This window comes from Notothenia coriiceps, unplaced genomic scaffold (assembly GCF_000735185.1).
Source record: "Notothenia coriiceps isolate Sejong01 unplaced genomic scaffold, NC01 NC01_scaffold00032942, whole genome shotgun sequence".
Classification (NCBI taxonomy): Eukaryota; Metazoa; Chordata; class Actinopteri; order Perciformes; family Nototheniidae; genus Notothenia; species Notothenia coriiceps.
In genome coordinates, this window is record NW_011365643.1 from 139,796 (window position 1) to 158,069 (window position 18,274).

At 42.8% G+C, this 18,274-nt stretch overlaps 1 protein-coding gene across 2 annotated transcripts; it reads right to left on the minus strand.

Moving 5' to 3' along the window:
* Positions 1–952: 952 nt before the first annotated feature.
* jam2a (junctional adhesion molecule 2a) lies at positions 953–11,876 on the minus strand. Of its 2 annotated transcripts, XM_010789501.1 has the most exons (11): positions 11,503–11,876; positions 6,978–7,043; positions 6,706–6,816; positions 6,086–6,235; positions 5,784–5,971; positions 5,225–5,327; positions 4,674–4,781; positions 4,527–4,539; positions 2,888–2,959; positions 2,128–2,161; positions 953–1,905 (listed from the first exon to the last, which is right to left on the minus strand). In XM_010789501.1, the coding sequence occupies exons 1-11, from the start codon at positions 11,549–11,551 to the stop codon at positions 1,873–1,875; spliced, it is 927 nt and encodes a 308-aa protein (XP_010787803.1). In that variant the 5' UTR covers positions 11,552–11,876; the 3' UTR covers positions 953–1,872. The 2 variants fall into 2 exon arrangements, with proteins under 2 accessions (XP_010787803.1, XP_010787804.1); XM_010789502.1 differs by lacking the exon at positions 2,888–2,959.
* Between the last annotated feature and the right edge of the window lie 6,398 nt (positions 11,877–18,274).

An 18,274-nucleotide genomic window follows, 5' to 3' on the forward strand; every position in this document is an offset into this window, starting at 1 on the left:
GATGAAAAGTAACTGAGTAAATATACCCAGGGTGTGTATTTTTTTATGTATTTCTAATGTATGGTACCACTCCCCTTCATTAAAGAGGCACATATTGTAGATTTTACAAATATTGTACATTTAATTTCTATTTAATAGATAGATTATAATGTAAAGTAAAGTAAAACATGAATGTAGATTAAAAGGAACTTGTGTGTACAGAAAATATATACAAATATTGCTCCAAGGTTTAATTTTTTACAACATAAACTATGTATTTTCTTTTCTTTTAACATTGACATGTTGACAGCAATGCAATTGCACATAGAACAAGATATTTCTGAAAGCCCACATTTGGAATTTTTCGTTGATCACTTCTTCTTTATTGTGAATAGTTAATAATATACTCAAAATAATGAAGATAAAAGTCTTGAGAGGACACATTTTGACACTAAACTTCTTGGTTTCTTATTTTGTAAGGTCATGTGGTTCTATTGTTTTTACATAATGCACTTAATCCCACACTGTGATTCCCATAAAAATCCCAGCTGGAATAACAAAAGGCAGTTGGGGACGACCAAGGTAATGTTCATATTTATATATTTTTTTAACACATTAAGATTACCAGAATAAAGGTAATGAGCGTTAACATGTTAGGTTTATTCAAACTGATTTCTATTAGTGGCAGTCACATGTTGGTCTCCTCCAGAATAATTGTGTTTGCATGTTCGGTCAGTTTTCACCGCAGAAGAGGTTCATCTGCTTATAGCTGCAGTGTTGCCAGAGAGGGGAGATGATGTACAAACCGGTAAATGGTCCCTCCTCCTCCTCCTCCTCATCGTCTTCCTCTTGCTGCAGCAGGAGGAGGTGAAGTCCACTCTAAAAAGTTAGTCCCTTATCTAAACAAAATGTTATGGTACTGTGTTTTCTACTACTGTGCAATTGTGATCACATATTAACGGCATGTAGGGTATTGCATAGAAAAACATTTTATTACTGATACATATTCAAATAAAACTCTGAACAATCCATTCACACACTGTCTAAAACACACACTCCGTTTTGATAAACATTGATCAGGCACAAAAATATAAAGACAGAAAAAAGTAAGGCAAGTTCTTTACAAAAAAGTGTGATCCATAGATAAATATGACAAATAAAAAGGCACAAGGTATATATATATATATATAATATGTATATATATATAAAAAAAGACCATGCAGGCACATTAGGATGGAATAGGTTGGTCTCTATATAATGGCTATAACAGACTTCCTGTTCTCCTGGACTGGCTTTGTCCGGTTTCATGCTGTAACTTAGATCATGAAGACCCTGTGTGGCCCTTGGGAAGCTGGGGGCCCCAGTGTTACAGAAGACAAAACATTGGCTGAGGTAAACTGCATTTGTGTTTGAGTAGATTGAAAACAAAACTTTCTCCATGGCTTTTAAGCAGAACTCCTTTGTGATGATTATATCTTTTAAATAAAAATCCCTTCAATGAAACGGTCAGTCAAGTTATTAAAACGATTGGCCCGCAGAGGGAAGAAACACAATCTGGAAAATGTCTCCTTTTTCCTGGATTAATTAGAAAAGATCAAGTGGAATTTAAACATCTGACCACCAGGGGGGAGCACAACGTCATGAAAGTGAAGTTAATCTCATAAAAGCAGAAACACCAGTGACTGAGGGGACCCACACAGTGCAAAGCAAGAGAGAAAGAAGCCTTGCAAATGTCCGTGCCACGCCAAAAAGGAGTGGTAGAAGAAGAAGATTGAAATGCATGTGTTGGAAGATAACGAGCTCATTCAGAGTCCAGTGACTTAATACATCAGAGAATCCGGTGTTTGGCACCTTTTCACGAGGGTGATGTGTTTTCAAAGGAAGGCCAGCTTCTCAGAGCATGAAGGACTGGGTGTGTTTGAAGTCCTGGAGGCACACAGAAAATCAAGTATTAGTATCGAACGGTTTTCTACGGCATGTTTGAGAATTATGGTTCCCGAGGTTGTGATTTCAACACAGCAACATTCATTAGAGAAGTCTCAACAGCTCCTGCTTCGGTCAGCACTATGCTGATGTCACTGCTCTGAATCTAACATGAGAGGAAGAGGAAGGGAGGAAACGAGTAAACACAAAATAAAAACCTCTTACTTCTTGGGGCGGAGGGATGTAGTTGACATTGGACCTGGAAGATAAAGACGTGGGTAAGCACATTGGACAGTTTGACACAGTCACAAAGAAGAACAGACTCTCCAGGCAGACAGCTGTATCCTGACTCATATTTTGCTCTGCATAAATAATGCACATCATACATGGCAAACTTCCCAGTGGGTAAAAAGGAAAGTATGACTCTGAGCAGGAATATATTAGGCAGGGGAGAGGAATGTGTAAGGGGAGTTTAGCTCAGATTTAAAGTCAATATACACTCAGTTGCCAATGTATAAGGTTCACTTGCCTAACATAATATAATCAAATACAGTAAAACAGTCCTGTAGTTAGAATGACTTTCACGAAGGTCATAGTGTTTCTCGTAAAACCCAAGCGATCTGTATGGTCATAATAAAGGTTAATCGCGCTGTGGTGCATTATGCAGAAAACTGTCTCTGTTATTTCACCTACTGTACCTTTCAATTGAAAAGCAAAATAACACTTGATATCTGCCGTTGAAAAGCAAACGTGAAAACTGACAATTTGTGGTTTCACACACGGTTATGTACCAAAATATTCATTGGCCAGGTGCGTTTATTTCATGGAGTCTATAGTGGTTTGCAGGAGAGGACAAAAGCCCAAGCGTATTTACATTTGTGTTCATGGTTAAACATCATGATTGCTATCAGTTTTGTATCAAATTCGAATTATTATGGCTTTTAATTTCTTCCATATCTGCCGTTGGCCTTAAGGTCACACTCACGTGTCCTCAGTTCTGTGCAGGGTTTGGCTGCTGATGTGGGCTGCACCATGACACTGGGAGATCCAAAATGACCTGTAGGGATCATTGTGTTGGCTTTAACAAAAGGAGGGTATGACTTTGGAGTGACACTGCACGCCATGCTTTAATGGAGTGGAGGGGGGGTTTATTAGTAAAGTCATTGATGTGTAAGGTGTGCCACCATAACTCTATTAGTGAGGAGTTGTGCATTTCATTTCTGTATATTCGGGGTCTATCGCAATGTCACGTGACAACCCCTAAATAACCAATTTAAGTGACAGAAATGATACGCACATGTTTACAGAACTAGGGTTGTGGCAACAAACCTGTACTGACATGCAGCCAATCGGGATGCAGCAGAGCTGAGCAGGTCAAGTGGTGAGCCAATCACATGCAGCAATCCAACACCCTGATACACAACACTAAATGCTTTCTGACTATTTTCTACTTCCTCTATTTCAGGTTTGTACTACACCTGTGGAAGGGCCTTGATTGATAAAGCGTGGACGTTCACTCAGAGCCTGCACGTACAGACTCTGAGGATGAAATTGGACCCTAACAAATTGCAGATTAGGGCACTTTATTTTACAAAAGGATTGTTTTAGTTAACTGTATTGTATTTCATACTAAAGTAGTGCAATGTTGTGTTACAACAAATTCATTGTGAAATCTAAAATAACCAGGTCCGCTTTACTGTTTTTTCTTTCAAGGCAGGGCTCAATCCCAGATCTGCATTCCTATTTTGTTCACTGGTACATCAGATATCATGTCACATTGTCTTTGAGTCTTTGTGAAGAAGCCCGGTCTATAAATAGGAAGTTGACACTGACAGCTCCAGTTAGCTCACTGGGATAAGCATCAGACTTTAACCTAGACAAAGAGCTTCCGCATCAGCTTCAAGATGAGCTCCACAGTGACTCTCCATCAAACGCTGCGCAGTAACAGGCCAGTAATCAAATAACATAAAGTCAAGCGAATTAGGCCAGTCACACGAAGACATGCATTTATGTCACCGCGGTCTCTGGCTTATAAACCAGTCAAGCATCACAACGGCCTTTCGCCCACTTGTGTGTGTGAATGCACTCACAGCCCTCTGCCACGCCACAGCATCATTTTTCTATCTCCTCGATATCTAAATAATCAATTTCAAATTACCCATCCAATCAGTTTAGTTGCTCGCTATTCTTTCTGCCAATATTTTCCTCCTTGCTGATTAACGGAGGGTAATTATTCCAGAAGTGTGTTACACTCATTATTCCCCACCCCTCCCTTTTTAAATGTCTGCATGTTTAGATCATCAGTCTTGCTACATTTTGACATGAATTCAACAGATGCAGTTCTTCCAGGAAGAGGCAATCAATTTCAAAAAACAATCTTTTCCCCATGGTTTGTACATCTGCTGGCGCCAATCACATGAGGAGTAGGAACACAGGCACTGCTGTGGCTCAAACACACACACATGTAGACACACACAGCCACAGCTGTCACTGTATACAGTCCTGAGTCAGCACAGACACGCAGTCTCTAAGTGCAACAACAACCCCCCCCCCTCAGTCTTAAGTGTGTGGGTATTAGCCTGTGTTTGTTCACATCAATGTTAATGCAATCACAGAGCTCTTACCTTCCTCTGTGTCCTGCCCACGGATCAGGGATAAGCATGGGAGAGGAAACACAGTGAATGTCAGTTGTTTTGAAAATAAATACAAAAATAATTGGTTGTTAGATTTTTTTTTAAAGCGCAGATAACATTTAAACTACACAAACTCACGGCTGAAGAAGCCATTGCGATGCAAGAAGAGTCCACCACAGCTGCAGGCCACCACCACCAGGAAGACCACCACCACCGCTGCCACCACCGCCAAGATATTGACATCCTCTGGAGGCGGGATGGAAATAAAGTGTGAGCTATGGTCTGTTTTACGTATGCAGCAGTAAATAAATGGAGAGAGAAACCTCGATTTCATGTCATGGAAGTCACAGCACATGGTGGTAAGCATTACATCCTCAAACAAACAGGAAGGATGTATGTTAATGTAACCCTGTCTAATGTACTCTAATAACATCTCCTATAATTTATTTAGTGCATAAACTAGTTTCTTGCATCGACCTAATGTACATTACAGGATGTATTAACAAGCTGAAGACCTTCCCTAAGGAATGCTTCATCTTTAGATCACGTTGGCCCTTGGAATCTGAAGTCCCTTCGTAAAGGTTTTTATTAGTTTAGTAGGCCTTTCCTCTCCACTGCATCCCTGAGCTTCTCCAGTGCTGAAGGGTGTGGGGAAGAGGCATACACACACACAGGAAGAACACACACACCTATATTCATGTGCTTGGCCTCGCACATCTTGGGTGGCCCCACTCCGTTGGAAGCCAGGCAGCTGTATCGACCGGTGTCCTCTTTGGCCACCGCTTTAAACTCCTGCATAGAGACAGAGAGGGAAGAAGAAACTTATTTATGATGAGCGTTTTAGATTTAGATCTGCTGACATGTCCATGAGCAAGAAGAACTAGCATCAAAACCAAAGAGCACCTTCACCAAAACCTGACAGCAGAACTTCCTTGATTCTTTCAATAATGCACACAATATCTGGTTTGCTTACTGCACATATTTTCTATTTTATTGCATTCTATTTCAATGTAAATGTTATTATAGTATTCTCTAAATAGTTCGCTATCTGTGTTTTTGTTTGTTTTTTGTTTTACTTTTATGTATGCACCGCGACACCAAGTCAAATTCCTCGTACGTGTCAACCTGGTAATAAACCTGTCTCTGATTCTGAACCCGTTTCTGATGAGACATGATATTGCAAGGAGACAGTGTAAACCACGTCCAAATACACACTCCTCATCCTTCCCTAATCAGACACACACTCACCAGCACTCCTGTGCGTGAGTTGATCACAAAGGTGGCGTTGGCCCGCAATGGCTGGCTCAACGGCATGCTGTTCTTGAACCAGGAGTATGTGGCAGGCGGGATGCTCTGCTGGTCCCTACAGGTCAGCTGCACCACAGAGCCCGTCACTGCCCCACTGGGAATTTCACAGGACGGGGTGTGGGGGGGAACTGGAGGGCAGGACAAGGAAGGAAATTAAAGAAACATAAGAAAAACCTGGAGAAAAAAAACAAGCCGATCCCATAAATATTTGAGCTCTTTTTTCTGTCATTGATTTTGTTTACCCAGGACTTTGAGCGTGACGTTGGTCTCGCCCAGTTGGACGGAGTCGTTAGGAGCGCTGATCTCGCAGCGGTACTCCCCAGCGTCCTCCTGGGTCACCCTCTGCAGCGTCACCGTGGCCCCTTCAATAGACGCCCGGCCCTCAAAGGGAGCTGGAGGAAAGGGCAGAAGGTCAGGGAGCACCAAGAGGAAATGTCTAAAGTCGATATGCACATTTCTTTATCCATAAATAAACTAAAAAGTGACATTACATTCATCCTAAACCATGGTCTTAGTTTTCTCTGAGAAAAGATAGTATATATTTTTCTTTGTGTGATGTGCAGATTTAGATGAAAGAAGTCACACAGAGCTTGTTTTGAACATTACACAAGTCAACGCTCTTCTAAGTGGACTTTGATGCATTTCAACAACAAAAGGCTCAGGCTGGACTACCTTTAAACCTACTCCGGCTGTAATAGGGAAGAGAATACTTGATAAATCTGACGACACGACAGCTAGTGTTTCATTTATTTCAACCATTAAATCCATACCCTTAACCCCGGAAGAAAGGGTCAAGGATAAGAGGTGTGTTAGGACGTTATGCCTCGCTACCATTGACACATGACTCTGCAAGCTTCCACACCTTTGAATTGTCCATCATAGTACACGAGGGAAACACCTCTGCCCTTCTTCTTCCACTCGATGCGCGGGTTCTGGTCTTTCTCGGTGCGGAACGTGCATGACAGCACGGCATCTGAAAAAGGGACACCAATGAGATATTTATGGCAGAATAGCGAAGCCTTCAATCAGGGACATTTTTAACTGCTCGGTCTATTTATAGCCTTGTGGTTTATTCTGTCAGAGTGAATCTAACAAAGCAGTACAAGGGGGGGATGTTTTTTCTTTTTGCCTCACCGGAAAACTCGTGCGCCTCCACCTTGTGGCTGTCTGTGGACACAGAGACAGGAACGGAGGGGGAACCTGGTGGTGGAGAAGAAAGGGGAGGGGGAGATACAACAAGAGGGGTGAGAGCATTTCAAAAATGCTTTTCATCCATTAGGGGGCAAGGTGAATTGGGTAAAGTGCTCCACATTGCCCGCCAACTGCGAGAGGAGAATGCTTAATGGCTGTCTTTGGTTTACTGTCTGAGGCAGCCAGAGATCTCCAGGAAATCCGAAGTGAGAGCAGGATTACTACCTGCTCCGCTCTAATCCAGAGGGGTTAAAGAGCCGCGTTGCCGTGGGTTTATTTAAACGCAGGTTAGGTGAAGGTCCTCAAGCATATCAACAGAGGCTTGTCCAGATTACCCTGTATGAGAGGCATTAGTTAAGAGGCCGACGGCACGCTGTCCAGGTTTGCTTCTCCAGACGTCTGCGTGTCACTGATACCACCAACCAGGAAAAGGAAGCAGGGGCAACTCTTTCCTGTGTCCTGATTGGTTTACGGAGCGGATTATTGCCTGGCCGTCAGGCCGTTAAATACAGGTTCATTGCAGTTGAAGGTTGCTTGAGAGAAAGAGGGTTAAAAACATGCACACTGTAAGAACAGCAAACACTCTCAGCTGCTGCACCAACACTGTAACGTCTCCCAGAAGTCTGCAACTTTAAGTAAAGATAGTTTTTCTTAAGGCTGTGCATTTTTGAAATTACATTATAAATGTTGAATGGGCCTCTGCGGTACTTACTCAGAACATTAAGGGCTGTTAAAAAAACGTCGGTGTATTGAAAATATACACATATTCTGGAAAGTCTAAAATACATTCTCTGACACATGCCTTTACTTCCTGCCATTGTTTCTGCTGATGCCATAATGCGTACAGATTAGAATCTCACAATCTCGTCAATTTAAAAACAAGAGAACAGTTTCCTGTTTGTCAGTCACTTCCTGTGTGGGCCCATTGTTACTGGAGTTAGATGTGGGAGGGGTGACATGGAAAAATGGAGGGCAAACTGAGACAAGGGGCAGGAAGTGAGGACAAAAACAGGCCATGTTGGGCGTCTCCACAAACTGAAGCTGGTTAGAAAAACCCAAAGGTCTCTCTCGCTTTTTTTCCATGACAACAGCTATTTTAAAATAAACCTTTAAATAAACAACAGCCTTTACAATAATAATGTCTGCCAAATGTCGCATTCTTTTTAAAAGCTTTTCCTGAAGTTGGCTCAATTTATAGCAGCTTCGCTTACTTTGCGCTAAGTGAATTAAAAGTGCACACTCCCTGCAGACGCTCCCTTTTCCCGGCTCTGCCATGTGTTGACTTGTGGCGGTGTAACAGGATTATCCTCGTGGCCTTGGCTCCGTACTTCGACACCCTCTGAGGAGCATTGTCTCACGAAAGGATGAGCATGACGAGGGAGGGAGATACAATGAGATTAAAAAGGCACGACAAAGGAGAGATGAGCGGCCCTAAGAATAGAATACAAATGAAGTGGAGTGGAGGAGAGTGAGGCGGGTGGAGGTTAGCGGAGGGAGACTTGCAGGAGCATGAATAAAAAAGAGAGTGGGATTGAAGGCGAGGGAGATCCTCTCAGACAGTGGGACTGTGAATGGGAGACGCTCTTGTCACATAATGTGAGACCAGGCCTGCCGCCACCTTCGACTGTGTCTCTTTGAGAAGAGGAAACCAAGCGGGGCTGACAACATGCCCGCACTTTACCGCTGCACTGACTGACACACACACACACGCAAAATGAGGCTGTGCATGTGAGGCCTGTGTCGTGCTCTTCTACTACGAACACTGTCAGCTTCCATGGCCTCAATTAAGTACAGAAGTGTCGAGGCAGACAATGAACACATGGCGAGATTGGACCGTTTCACAACTGCATGGTGGGAAATGTTAACATGGTGTAACTTTTTAGATGAAAAGACGTTCTGTCTAAGAAGCCGACAAGTAACATTACTCAGGTTAGAGACAAATGCATGATCCGTGGCATGAAGGGGAGCACTGAGCACTGGGTGGCTTTTCAGTGGCTTCTGTTGCACACATGAGGTTTTGTCTGTATTGCAAGGTAACTAACTGTTGTTGGGAGGCAGGATTATAACATAACATTTGGAGAAATTGTCAAAACATATATATATATATACATATAGATATATATATATATATAATATAGGGACAGCAAAAAACATGCACCATAAAGAAGTATATATTATATTTTCTTTGCATTAATGATATTTATAGAACAGGACAGTCCGTCAGACCCAGACCCATTATGCTTCAAGGGCATTTACACAGGCCTCAGCAGGATCATTGTTGTCTTGTAATAAAGTGTAAATACTTTTACAGTATGTCTCATTTTCAAATAAACATAATTGCATATATTCAGCACTCAAAACATAAGGGTACTAAAAACAGCAAATGGCATATTTACAGTTTCGGCAACCAAGAGCTGTCTGTTGCCAGATTTAAAAGTTAGTATTAGGACCAAATTGAAGAAAATAATATAAAAAATCTCTAGTCAATAGGATACTTTGAGTTCTAAACGTGATTTGATCATAAATGGTTGTCAGACTTTATACTGGTACATTAGACTGAGAATTGGCTCCGGGTATGTATGACTCACAAACTGAAATGGAAGTTAGAAAAAGGCTTATATTGATTTTTAAATCAAGTTTTTCCAGCAGGTTTCTGAAGATCCTCCAATATGGCCTCAGATACAAGGGTAATTAAAATGCTTCTGGGATGGACCTAGCAGACAAAGCCGTCCACACACACACACACACACACACACACACACACACACACACACACACACACACACACACACACACACACACACACACACACACACCTCGTATCAACATCAAGCCTCGACAGCTTAAACTCACAGAGGCACAGCCTGAGCAAAAATAGAAAGATGGCACGCTCGCTCCTTGGCACGAAGCTTTCCTCTCATTACGTGGTCCGTACAGAGTGTTACAGACACTGGGGTTGGTGTTGCCAGGGCTGTGGCGAGGTCAAAAGCATGGCGCAGTAATAATTAAGGCACTTATTAAAATTAACAGGACAAATGGAAGAGGAAGGGAGGTATAGGCCCATAGGGCGTATCCTGCCCGGCTTTGTGATATAGATAACGTGGAAGTGCAAACGTTTCAAGGGGGGGGAGAAAAACAGGGAGGACTGACCGTGTGTGTGTGTGTGTGTGTGTGTGTGTGTGTGTGTGTTCCATTTCAACAAAGCCTCTCTGTGTGACTATAACTCTGTGAGCAACAGCTGTCTCTGTGAGTGTGTGAGGTTGAGATGGGGGGTGTCTTTCTCAACTCACAGACAAATAAAAAACATTCCCTCTTTTCTTTTTTTTCTTTTAAGTAATACACTCGACAGGCGTTCATCAGGCAGATTTGAAGCTGCTCTGTTGACATCTGTGTGTGTGTGTGTGTGTGTGTGTGTGTGTGTGTGTGTGTGTGTGTGTGTGTGTAAGATGAGTGATTTCTGACGGGTTGTCCACAGCGGGACTGGACACACACACCTCTGTGAACTTGTGACCTGGTCGTCTGGCAGGTGGCAAACACAGAGTAAAATCTGCGTCACTCACTCTCACTGTCTCATAGCATCCATCCCACACGGCTCCTGCTCTCCTGGAGGCACTATCTCCTTTTTTCCATCATGGAAAGGTTGCCTTTTTGCTTTTTGAATAAACGAGTTTTATCTTGTTCATCTCCACTTGTCAGCATCAAAACACCTCAGCGTGAGGATAAACAGTTCGACATTTCTGGTTGAAATCCAAACACTGAGTTCGTGCATTGATCCCACACCTCTCCTGCCAGAAACAGGTGCCTGCTACCACCATGCTGCCCACACCCTTGGGTGGCACCCCGCCAAATACACCTTTAGGGCTGTTTTATGGATCTAAGGGCTTCAACTAAACTGGGAAACTGCGTATTAACACTGCAAAAAATGTATGTTCTGAATAAAATAATAAAACCTGAAATAAACTGTAATTAAATAAAACCACTATCTCAAAATAGTTAAATTCACTAGTTGAAAAAAAATAAAGGTCTACAGCACACACTCGAATGACTTTTTCGGGAAAGTATAGATTATAAATAAAAGATTGGTTAAGGCGAGCACTTTTATAATCAATTTCATAAGTGTTATCTTGTGGAGGGTTCAAACGTCAATTCACGATTTCAAATGTATTTTTTTGCTTTAGAAATAAAACCTTAAGAAAATGAGAGTACTATTTGAGTAAGAAAACATGTTAATCAAATTAAGTCGAAGAGCACAAATTGAACTGCATTTTTTTTAAGGTATTGATCCTCGACATCCATGGACAGTTAGAATAAAACAGAAATCCTTATAATTAGATCAATTAAAGTACATTAAGCTATCAGGCACTTAACTCTATTTTCTAAGCATTATCTCTGAGAGAGATAGTAAGGAAGGAAGGAAGCAAACAGCCAGCGAAGCAGTGAGTAATTCTGAACACTTTCCGTTACTTACATTGCATCAGTAAAATAACAATAGGAAGATACAGGGACGTCCCCTCCATTCTCGTCCACAACTCTGGCAGAGTGTTGTCTTCCCTGGACGGAGCGAGGATCCCGAGCTTTCTTCTCGCACTTGTTCACAACTCTCCAATAATTCATCCAGTTTCCAGGGAATGAACTGATCTCCGGGGGGAAGCGAGCGGACCGATCCGGCGCCGAGCGGAACCGGAGCGAAGAGAAGCGGCGCGGAGAAAGCGGATTATCTGGACGCACCTCCGGGACAGATCGGTCAGAAACACCGGGGTCCTGGCTGAGAAGTGAGCCTCGGTTACTATGAAAGATGCGGTTGGACGTCCTCTCTCCCACTGGGGTGTGTTGCTCCTGCGCTGGGTGAGGGTGGAGAGGAGGGAGGNAGAGGCCTTGTGTTGAAACCAATCACTAGTTGACTCATTAGCATAGAGGGAGTTGTTTGTCTGTTGTTGGGAAGATTATGAGATTGGGAACACTTCCTTAAAGGAGGGAACTTTGGGATTCAAGCCTTTGCAGACCATTTACATGTACCAAAACCTATACCACACTACAGGAAGGGACTAGCCTAAATGTGTGCTTACTTTTGTACCCTGCTGAGTCCAAATATCACACGCATATTTGCCAAGCTAGTATAATTAGCTGTAGGGGGGTTTATGTCATCCCTCCACCCTCTCTTCCTGTGATAAACACAGAGCTGAACATGAAGCGAGATAAACAATCACACATTCAGAAGGGCAACACAGCGGCTAAACCGAGGAGGAGGAGAGGAGGCAGCGTGTGGGATAAGCTCATAGCATGAAACTTTTAGAGATATGACGATGTCTCTTTTTGAGTTAATTCAAGTGAGCCAGGAGCTGATGAGCGGACTGCTTCACAATGTGTTCGTGTCTCTCAGTCTGTTGACCCGACACACACACAGCAGGAGCTGCAGATCTACAGGTCAGTGTTAGTGTGGGATGGTTGCGACGATTCAGGTTTTATTTTGTGGATTTCAATGTCAAAAGAGCGTTCTGTTTTCAAATCAATGTGACAGGATGACAGGACTTCCTATCAGCACGGGGAGATTCCCCCTGCCGTGTTACCCCCCCATCCTTCAAACATCATGGAAGAACTGCACTTAGTAGTTTCCTTGTTGATGCTAGTCTGTTTGTTGTAGCTATGTTGGCTTTTCCATTGTTGTTTGCAGTTCATTTTCTCAATGGATCATGCCAAAATAAGTTGCTCTTGACTATAGTAGGAAAATATTGAGCATATCAAATAAATACCAGTTCTTTCTGTTTATTAAAAAACCCCAATATACCTTGTGGAGTTATTGAAAGACTCTAGTTCCTGTCTGGTTTCTGGTCTTTGTGCTCGGATTATATTGAAATTGTCCCAACATGTTTCTTTCTGTTGAAGCTTAGCTGTCACTTTAAGAGTTGTCTTTGCTGGAGGGTTGCACTGTGACCTCTGTAACTGATTACCTGCTATAGCCTTTGTGAGTAGCTTATTGATAACCTACATTATGTCTCACTACAGCAGCATACATGTCTGTTAGCGTGGTTAAGGGACGGACAAAGAAACTAACTAGAAAGACAGACTGGTGTTTGAGTTCATCATGTTTGAAACTCTCTGCTGTGTCTGTCAACCTGCAGAAAGGAAGCGGAAACATAAATCCACGCAGACCAGCAGACGAGGTGAGTAGCAGGCACATTGCCACCGGTTGCACTTTGAAAAGGTCATATTATAGCCGTAGCTTAGGTCAAGTTTAGTCGGTTTTTCTGTGGTACAGCCTAATCAATATTTGTCCACATGAACTTTCTCACCAGGTCAGAGGAGTAATCTTGGTTTGTAGACATTTCGTGGGAGGATGATTTTGTGTTGGAGCTTTTCTGTTCAAACACTGTAATCCCTCAGGCTTCACCACATCTCACTTCACGTGTACTGCCATGAAAAAACGTCATGTTTGTTGTTTGGGTGTAGTTAGTTTCACCATTTTGTGTCACTTATGGTTCCCAATCAAAAAAGATACAGCCACATTTGAGGCAAACGAATGAGCCATTACACGGTGACTACGTCCACTCTTATACAGGGTCAATGAGTTGGTGATGTAATGCTTTAACAATACGGCAGGTCCCGGCTGGACTATGAAGTGTTTCCACGTCAGTTAATTCTTTTTTATATCGTAGTAGTATTTGGAAAGGATCTTCTAAAACCTCTTAAGCCCAAGCTGACACCACTCTTTAAGGAAAGAGTATTGTAAAGACTGAACACTACATGCAATTGATTGAGAGGATTACTTTGTGTGTGCATGTGTGTGGTCAAGACATGGACAGGTGAATTCATTTCTACACCAGTAAATACGATCGTGTCATGCCCAGTTTTCCACAGCAGCAGGGAGGGGCACATGGGAGAGGAGTGGTGTGATCACTGTCTATGAAAGGTGTGTGTGTGTGAAAGAGACAGGGAGGGTTTGGAAGAAGAAATGAGAGCAGGATGTGGTACTCTTCTCTCTACCTGCTGTGAGGGAGGAAGAGGGAACAGACGGGATGAAGGAGCTGACGGGAAGACGGGAATATGGAGCGGAGAGGTTAGTCCGCATCTCGCTGGAGGAGATGGAGAGCTACTACAGATGCACCCAGTGCTGCCGGCAGCTGCATAGTGAGTTGATACACAGATGTGGTTCAAACTGTAGTGTGTGAGGTGTGTCTGTGCATGGAGAGTCTCATGTTCACGGGGAAGGAAGTTCTTAGCTGGGTCTTTTTGGCCACGTGAGGATCACAGGTCTTGGATGGAGTTTCCAGTTTTGTCCCTTGACCTTCTATGACCCGTAACTCTTATGAAAAAGTCTTCAGTGACCTCTAACTGCAAGCAACCTTTAAAACATGTAGAAAAGCAAAAGTCCCTGCTGTCATGAGTTTATTTTTCTAATGAAGAAAGCTTTCATAACAAAGAACTCATTCTTGTTTTATTGGAAGTAAACATGACGAGTGGCAAAGTCTGCAGGGTGACTACAGTACATATAAACTGAGTGTGGCTAAACAGCATTTGGTCTTCAAGGCGTTTTCACACGCTCTTATATCCTACCTCCTATTTCTGCATCATAGCCCCTGCACATGTTTACAAGAGAAGATTATCAAATCCAAAAATAGCACAAAAAAATAACTGTTCCTTCTGATAAATGTCTCCTCTTCCTCATCCAAGGAGCTCAAAGTAAACGTGGGAAAAGAAAGATTATAAGAGTTTATAACTACATCCTTATTTACTCAAGGCGGTTCAATAAACGTTGGTATAATTATGCTAAGGCCTGTGTGTTATCGTGCACGAGGAGTGTGCAGTGTTTGCTCGATGATTTTTCAGATCTTACTGCCTGTCAGCGACGGTTCAGAACTATTCTGGTCTGTTTCCTGTGGTCTGTATTTAGAGAAGACGTGTGTATTTTTAGAAAGAGCATTTGTAGATGCTTTGTCACCGGGACAGGCGCTTAAGTAGAGTTGATGAAGCAACATCAAGTGCAAGATTTACAGCTTGTTTTATGGTATTTAATGGTTTCTAGATTTCTCTTGTTGATCTTTGAGGCCCTATATTACTGTATACTACAGAATACACTTTTTAAATCTCAACATGGTCAGCTGCTCTTACTTCCTCTGGTGTTTTCCTGCAGCATGATCCATCCTGAGAGTCTTCCCCCGATGTGTCAAAACTTCCTCTTTCCTCAGTATTCGCGTGGTTTTGATTTCGTTTTCATGGTTTTAATCGACTTTCACATGAAATCATTCATCCTTTAGTTATGTTCTCTGTATTTTATATGTCTGTGTTATGTGTAACGTTGCTGCCTTCTTGGCCAGGTCAGCATTGAAAATTAGATTTGATCTCAATGCTTTTATCTGGTTAAATAAAAAAATAAGATTCCTCATTTGACCCCTGCTGACCTTTTGAAATAGAAAATCCCCGGTCATGATCAGTCGTTCCTGATGCTAGTGCCCCTGCCCCCTCCTCTTCTTCAGGTTTATTGTCTTCATCCTGATCAGGGATTTATTGGAGGGATGTGAGCCGGATCTGAGCACGGCAAGCGCCATAGACACACATTAATGAGCTGAGTTATTGCACGTCTGATCAGAGGAGTATTGAATTTATATTATGGGTTTTACTTGAACATGTGGGATTAATGACAGACTGTCAACAGGTTTCATAGTTTTCTGCTTGTTGTCCTGCTCTTACGGTTCTCCCCTGCTTTATCCCATAGACCAGTTTTTCTTTAGTTTCATTAGCCAGTAAATTGCAGACTATTGAGTTGTCAAACTGTCCACTTGTTCACACCTTCAGTTGTCTTCCTTCGTTTCTTCTGCTGCTTGTTTTGGACTCTGAGTCACTTCTCAATTGGCCACTTCCTGTTTACGCTCCAGCCGGCCAATAGTGTTTGATCCTGCGGAGGAAGGAGTCGATAGTGTTTCATTTTAGCCAACACAGACGTGGGGGGGGGGAAGTTTCAAATAAATAATTCAGCTGGGAGTTATTCTAGCTGCAGTCTGCAACACATCCTTCGCACACACACACACACACACACACACACACACACACACACACACACACACACACACGCGCGCACGCAGGTCTCCTTTACATCCCGTATACACACACTGAAGTCTGCTCTGCATCCCATGTAAACACACACTGATCTCAACAAATGTTTTTAACTTGAGGTTGATCTTATAGTGGCAAGTGTCATATTAACTGATGCACTTACACACACCTAATGTCCCTCCTGTCCTAAACATTATGTAAATCAATTTTAATTTGACTTGCTTAAGATTAGGTCATATTAAAGTTTTTAACAAAATGTGTGTCTTAAAACAACTCACAGCTTTGTTGAGCTCTAAAGTGTGTGTGTGTGTGTGTGTGTGTGTGTGTGTGTGTGTGTGTGTGTGTGTGTGTGTGTGTGTGTGTGTGTGTGTGTGTGTGTGTGTGTGTGTGTGTGTGTGTGTGTGTGTGTGAATAGCGCACCTACCTACTGTCAGATTGAAATGATAGAGAGAGCACCCTGGCTATGTGACAGGAAATGGCCGAGGGTTTATAATGGTTCATTTCCTGTCTCTGTACGTTTGGACGATTTACAGTTCCACCCTGAACACACACACACACACACACACACACACACACACACACAGACACAGACACAGACACACACACACACACACACACACACAGACTCACAGTCAGTCCCAACACTCTAACGGACTTTCATTGTTCCTTTCAGATCTTTTTAAATCCTGTTGGCTCTGATGAATCCCTTCATTAATCGATAATCTTATCTCAGACTAGACGGAGAGATGCCTCTTTAATCTGACTCTTAATCTCACATATGCATTGTTTTTCATCTCCTCTTCCCGTCTAATCCCAGTTCTACGGTTCACGGTGAAAGCAGGAACCACAAATGTCAATATTTGTGAATAAAACAGTGATAACAACAGTTAATTGAGAGATGATAATTGACGTGAAACCGACAAAGGTTAGGGTGGAGAATGGGCGATGTCTAATAACCAGATGCAGAAAGATAGTGTTTGTTTTCCTCAGGGGGGGGGGCAACATTTAATGAATTAAGTCCTGACGGGTTTATTGCCATTTCAGTCAGTCCAAATTCTCACTGCGTCTGTGTGTGGCACACTGGGTCCCCCTGCTGTCTTCACTGGCATTGTGTGTGTGTTTGTGTGTGTGTGTGTTTTGTGCCCGTGAGAGGGTGTGAGAAAAGCAGAGAGAAAGAGGCCACCCTCCCCTCTGGCACCGACATGAGTCTCATTTGAATTGTGAACGGCACACACACACTTAATCTTTTCTTTACATTAGGCTAATTAGATTTTTTTTTCTTGGAGCGTTTAAATGTTGTTGGACTCAGGGATATCTGACATTTGAAATATGAATGTTCCCTTCCACTAATGTACATAACTCTTGTTGAAGAACAAGTATACTTTATTAGTATCTATTTGCTTGTTTTAGTGCACTTATAAGATACCACAAAAATACGAATGAAGTAAGAACGACAAAAACATCAGCAAGAAAAATGTAAACACACAGATCAGTATCAGCCAAAGATATCATTTGGACCCTATTTACATACTGCCTAATGGGGATAAAAAGACATTTAACGTCTAATTTCTCGACTTCATGGAACCTGGCTGGAAATGATCAAACATAGCTATTATTTTAATGAACTGTAATCGTCTTTATGTATGAGCAGTTATTGTCACTGCACAGAGCTTAAGTCTTTCAGTGACATGTGAAACTGGGGGCGGACCGTGTGGAACTCCTCCTCACTGGCTGGTACAGATGGGGAGGGGGGAGGTGTGTGTGTGTGTCAGAGTGTGTGTGTGTGTGTGTGTGTGTCAGAGTGTGTGTGTGGGCTGCGCTGATCACTGACAGCTCAGTAAGCGGCTGAAGTCCTCGGCTGTGGAGGAATGGACCGCCGCGATGTGCTCCGTCTGTGAATGTGTTTTAACAGTGTGTGTGTATCAGGGGGCATACATGCACCGGCTAAGCAATGGCTGCAAACCGAGTTTCTCAACTCTGCCACGATATCACCCGGCTGTGGCTGCAACTGGAGATGATGACAGGTGTGTGTGTGTGTGTGTGTGTGTGTGTGTGTGTGTGTGTGTGTGTGTGTGTGTGTGTGTGTGTGTGTGTGTGTGTGTGTGTGTGTGTGTGTGTGTGTGTGTGTGTGTGTGTGTGTGTGCGTGCTTATGCACCTGTGGCCCTGCATGGGAACAGGGCGTAGGCCTCAA

What these genes read in the sequence shown, in the direction of transcription:
- jam2a (XM_010789501.1), bottom strand. Translation starts at nt 11,551, where the DNA reads ATGGAGGGGACGTCCCTGTATCTTCCTATTGTTATTTTACTGATGCAA. An exon ending in ACTCACGCACAGGAGTGCTG is followed by an intron (nt 5,328 to 5,783) that starts GTGAGTGTGTGT and finishes GTCTCTATGCAG; the next exon opens with GAGTTTAAAGCGGTGGCCAA. An exon ending in CTGCACAGAACTGAGGACAC is followed by an intron (nt 2,162 to 2,887) that starts GTGAGTGTGACC and finishes TTTATCTTCCAG; the next exon opens with GTCCAATGTCAACTACATCC.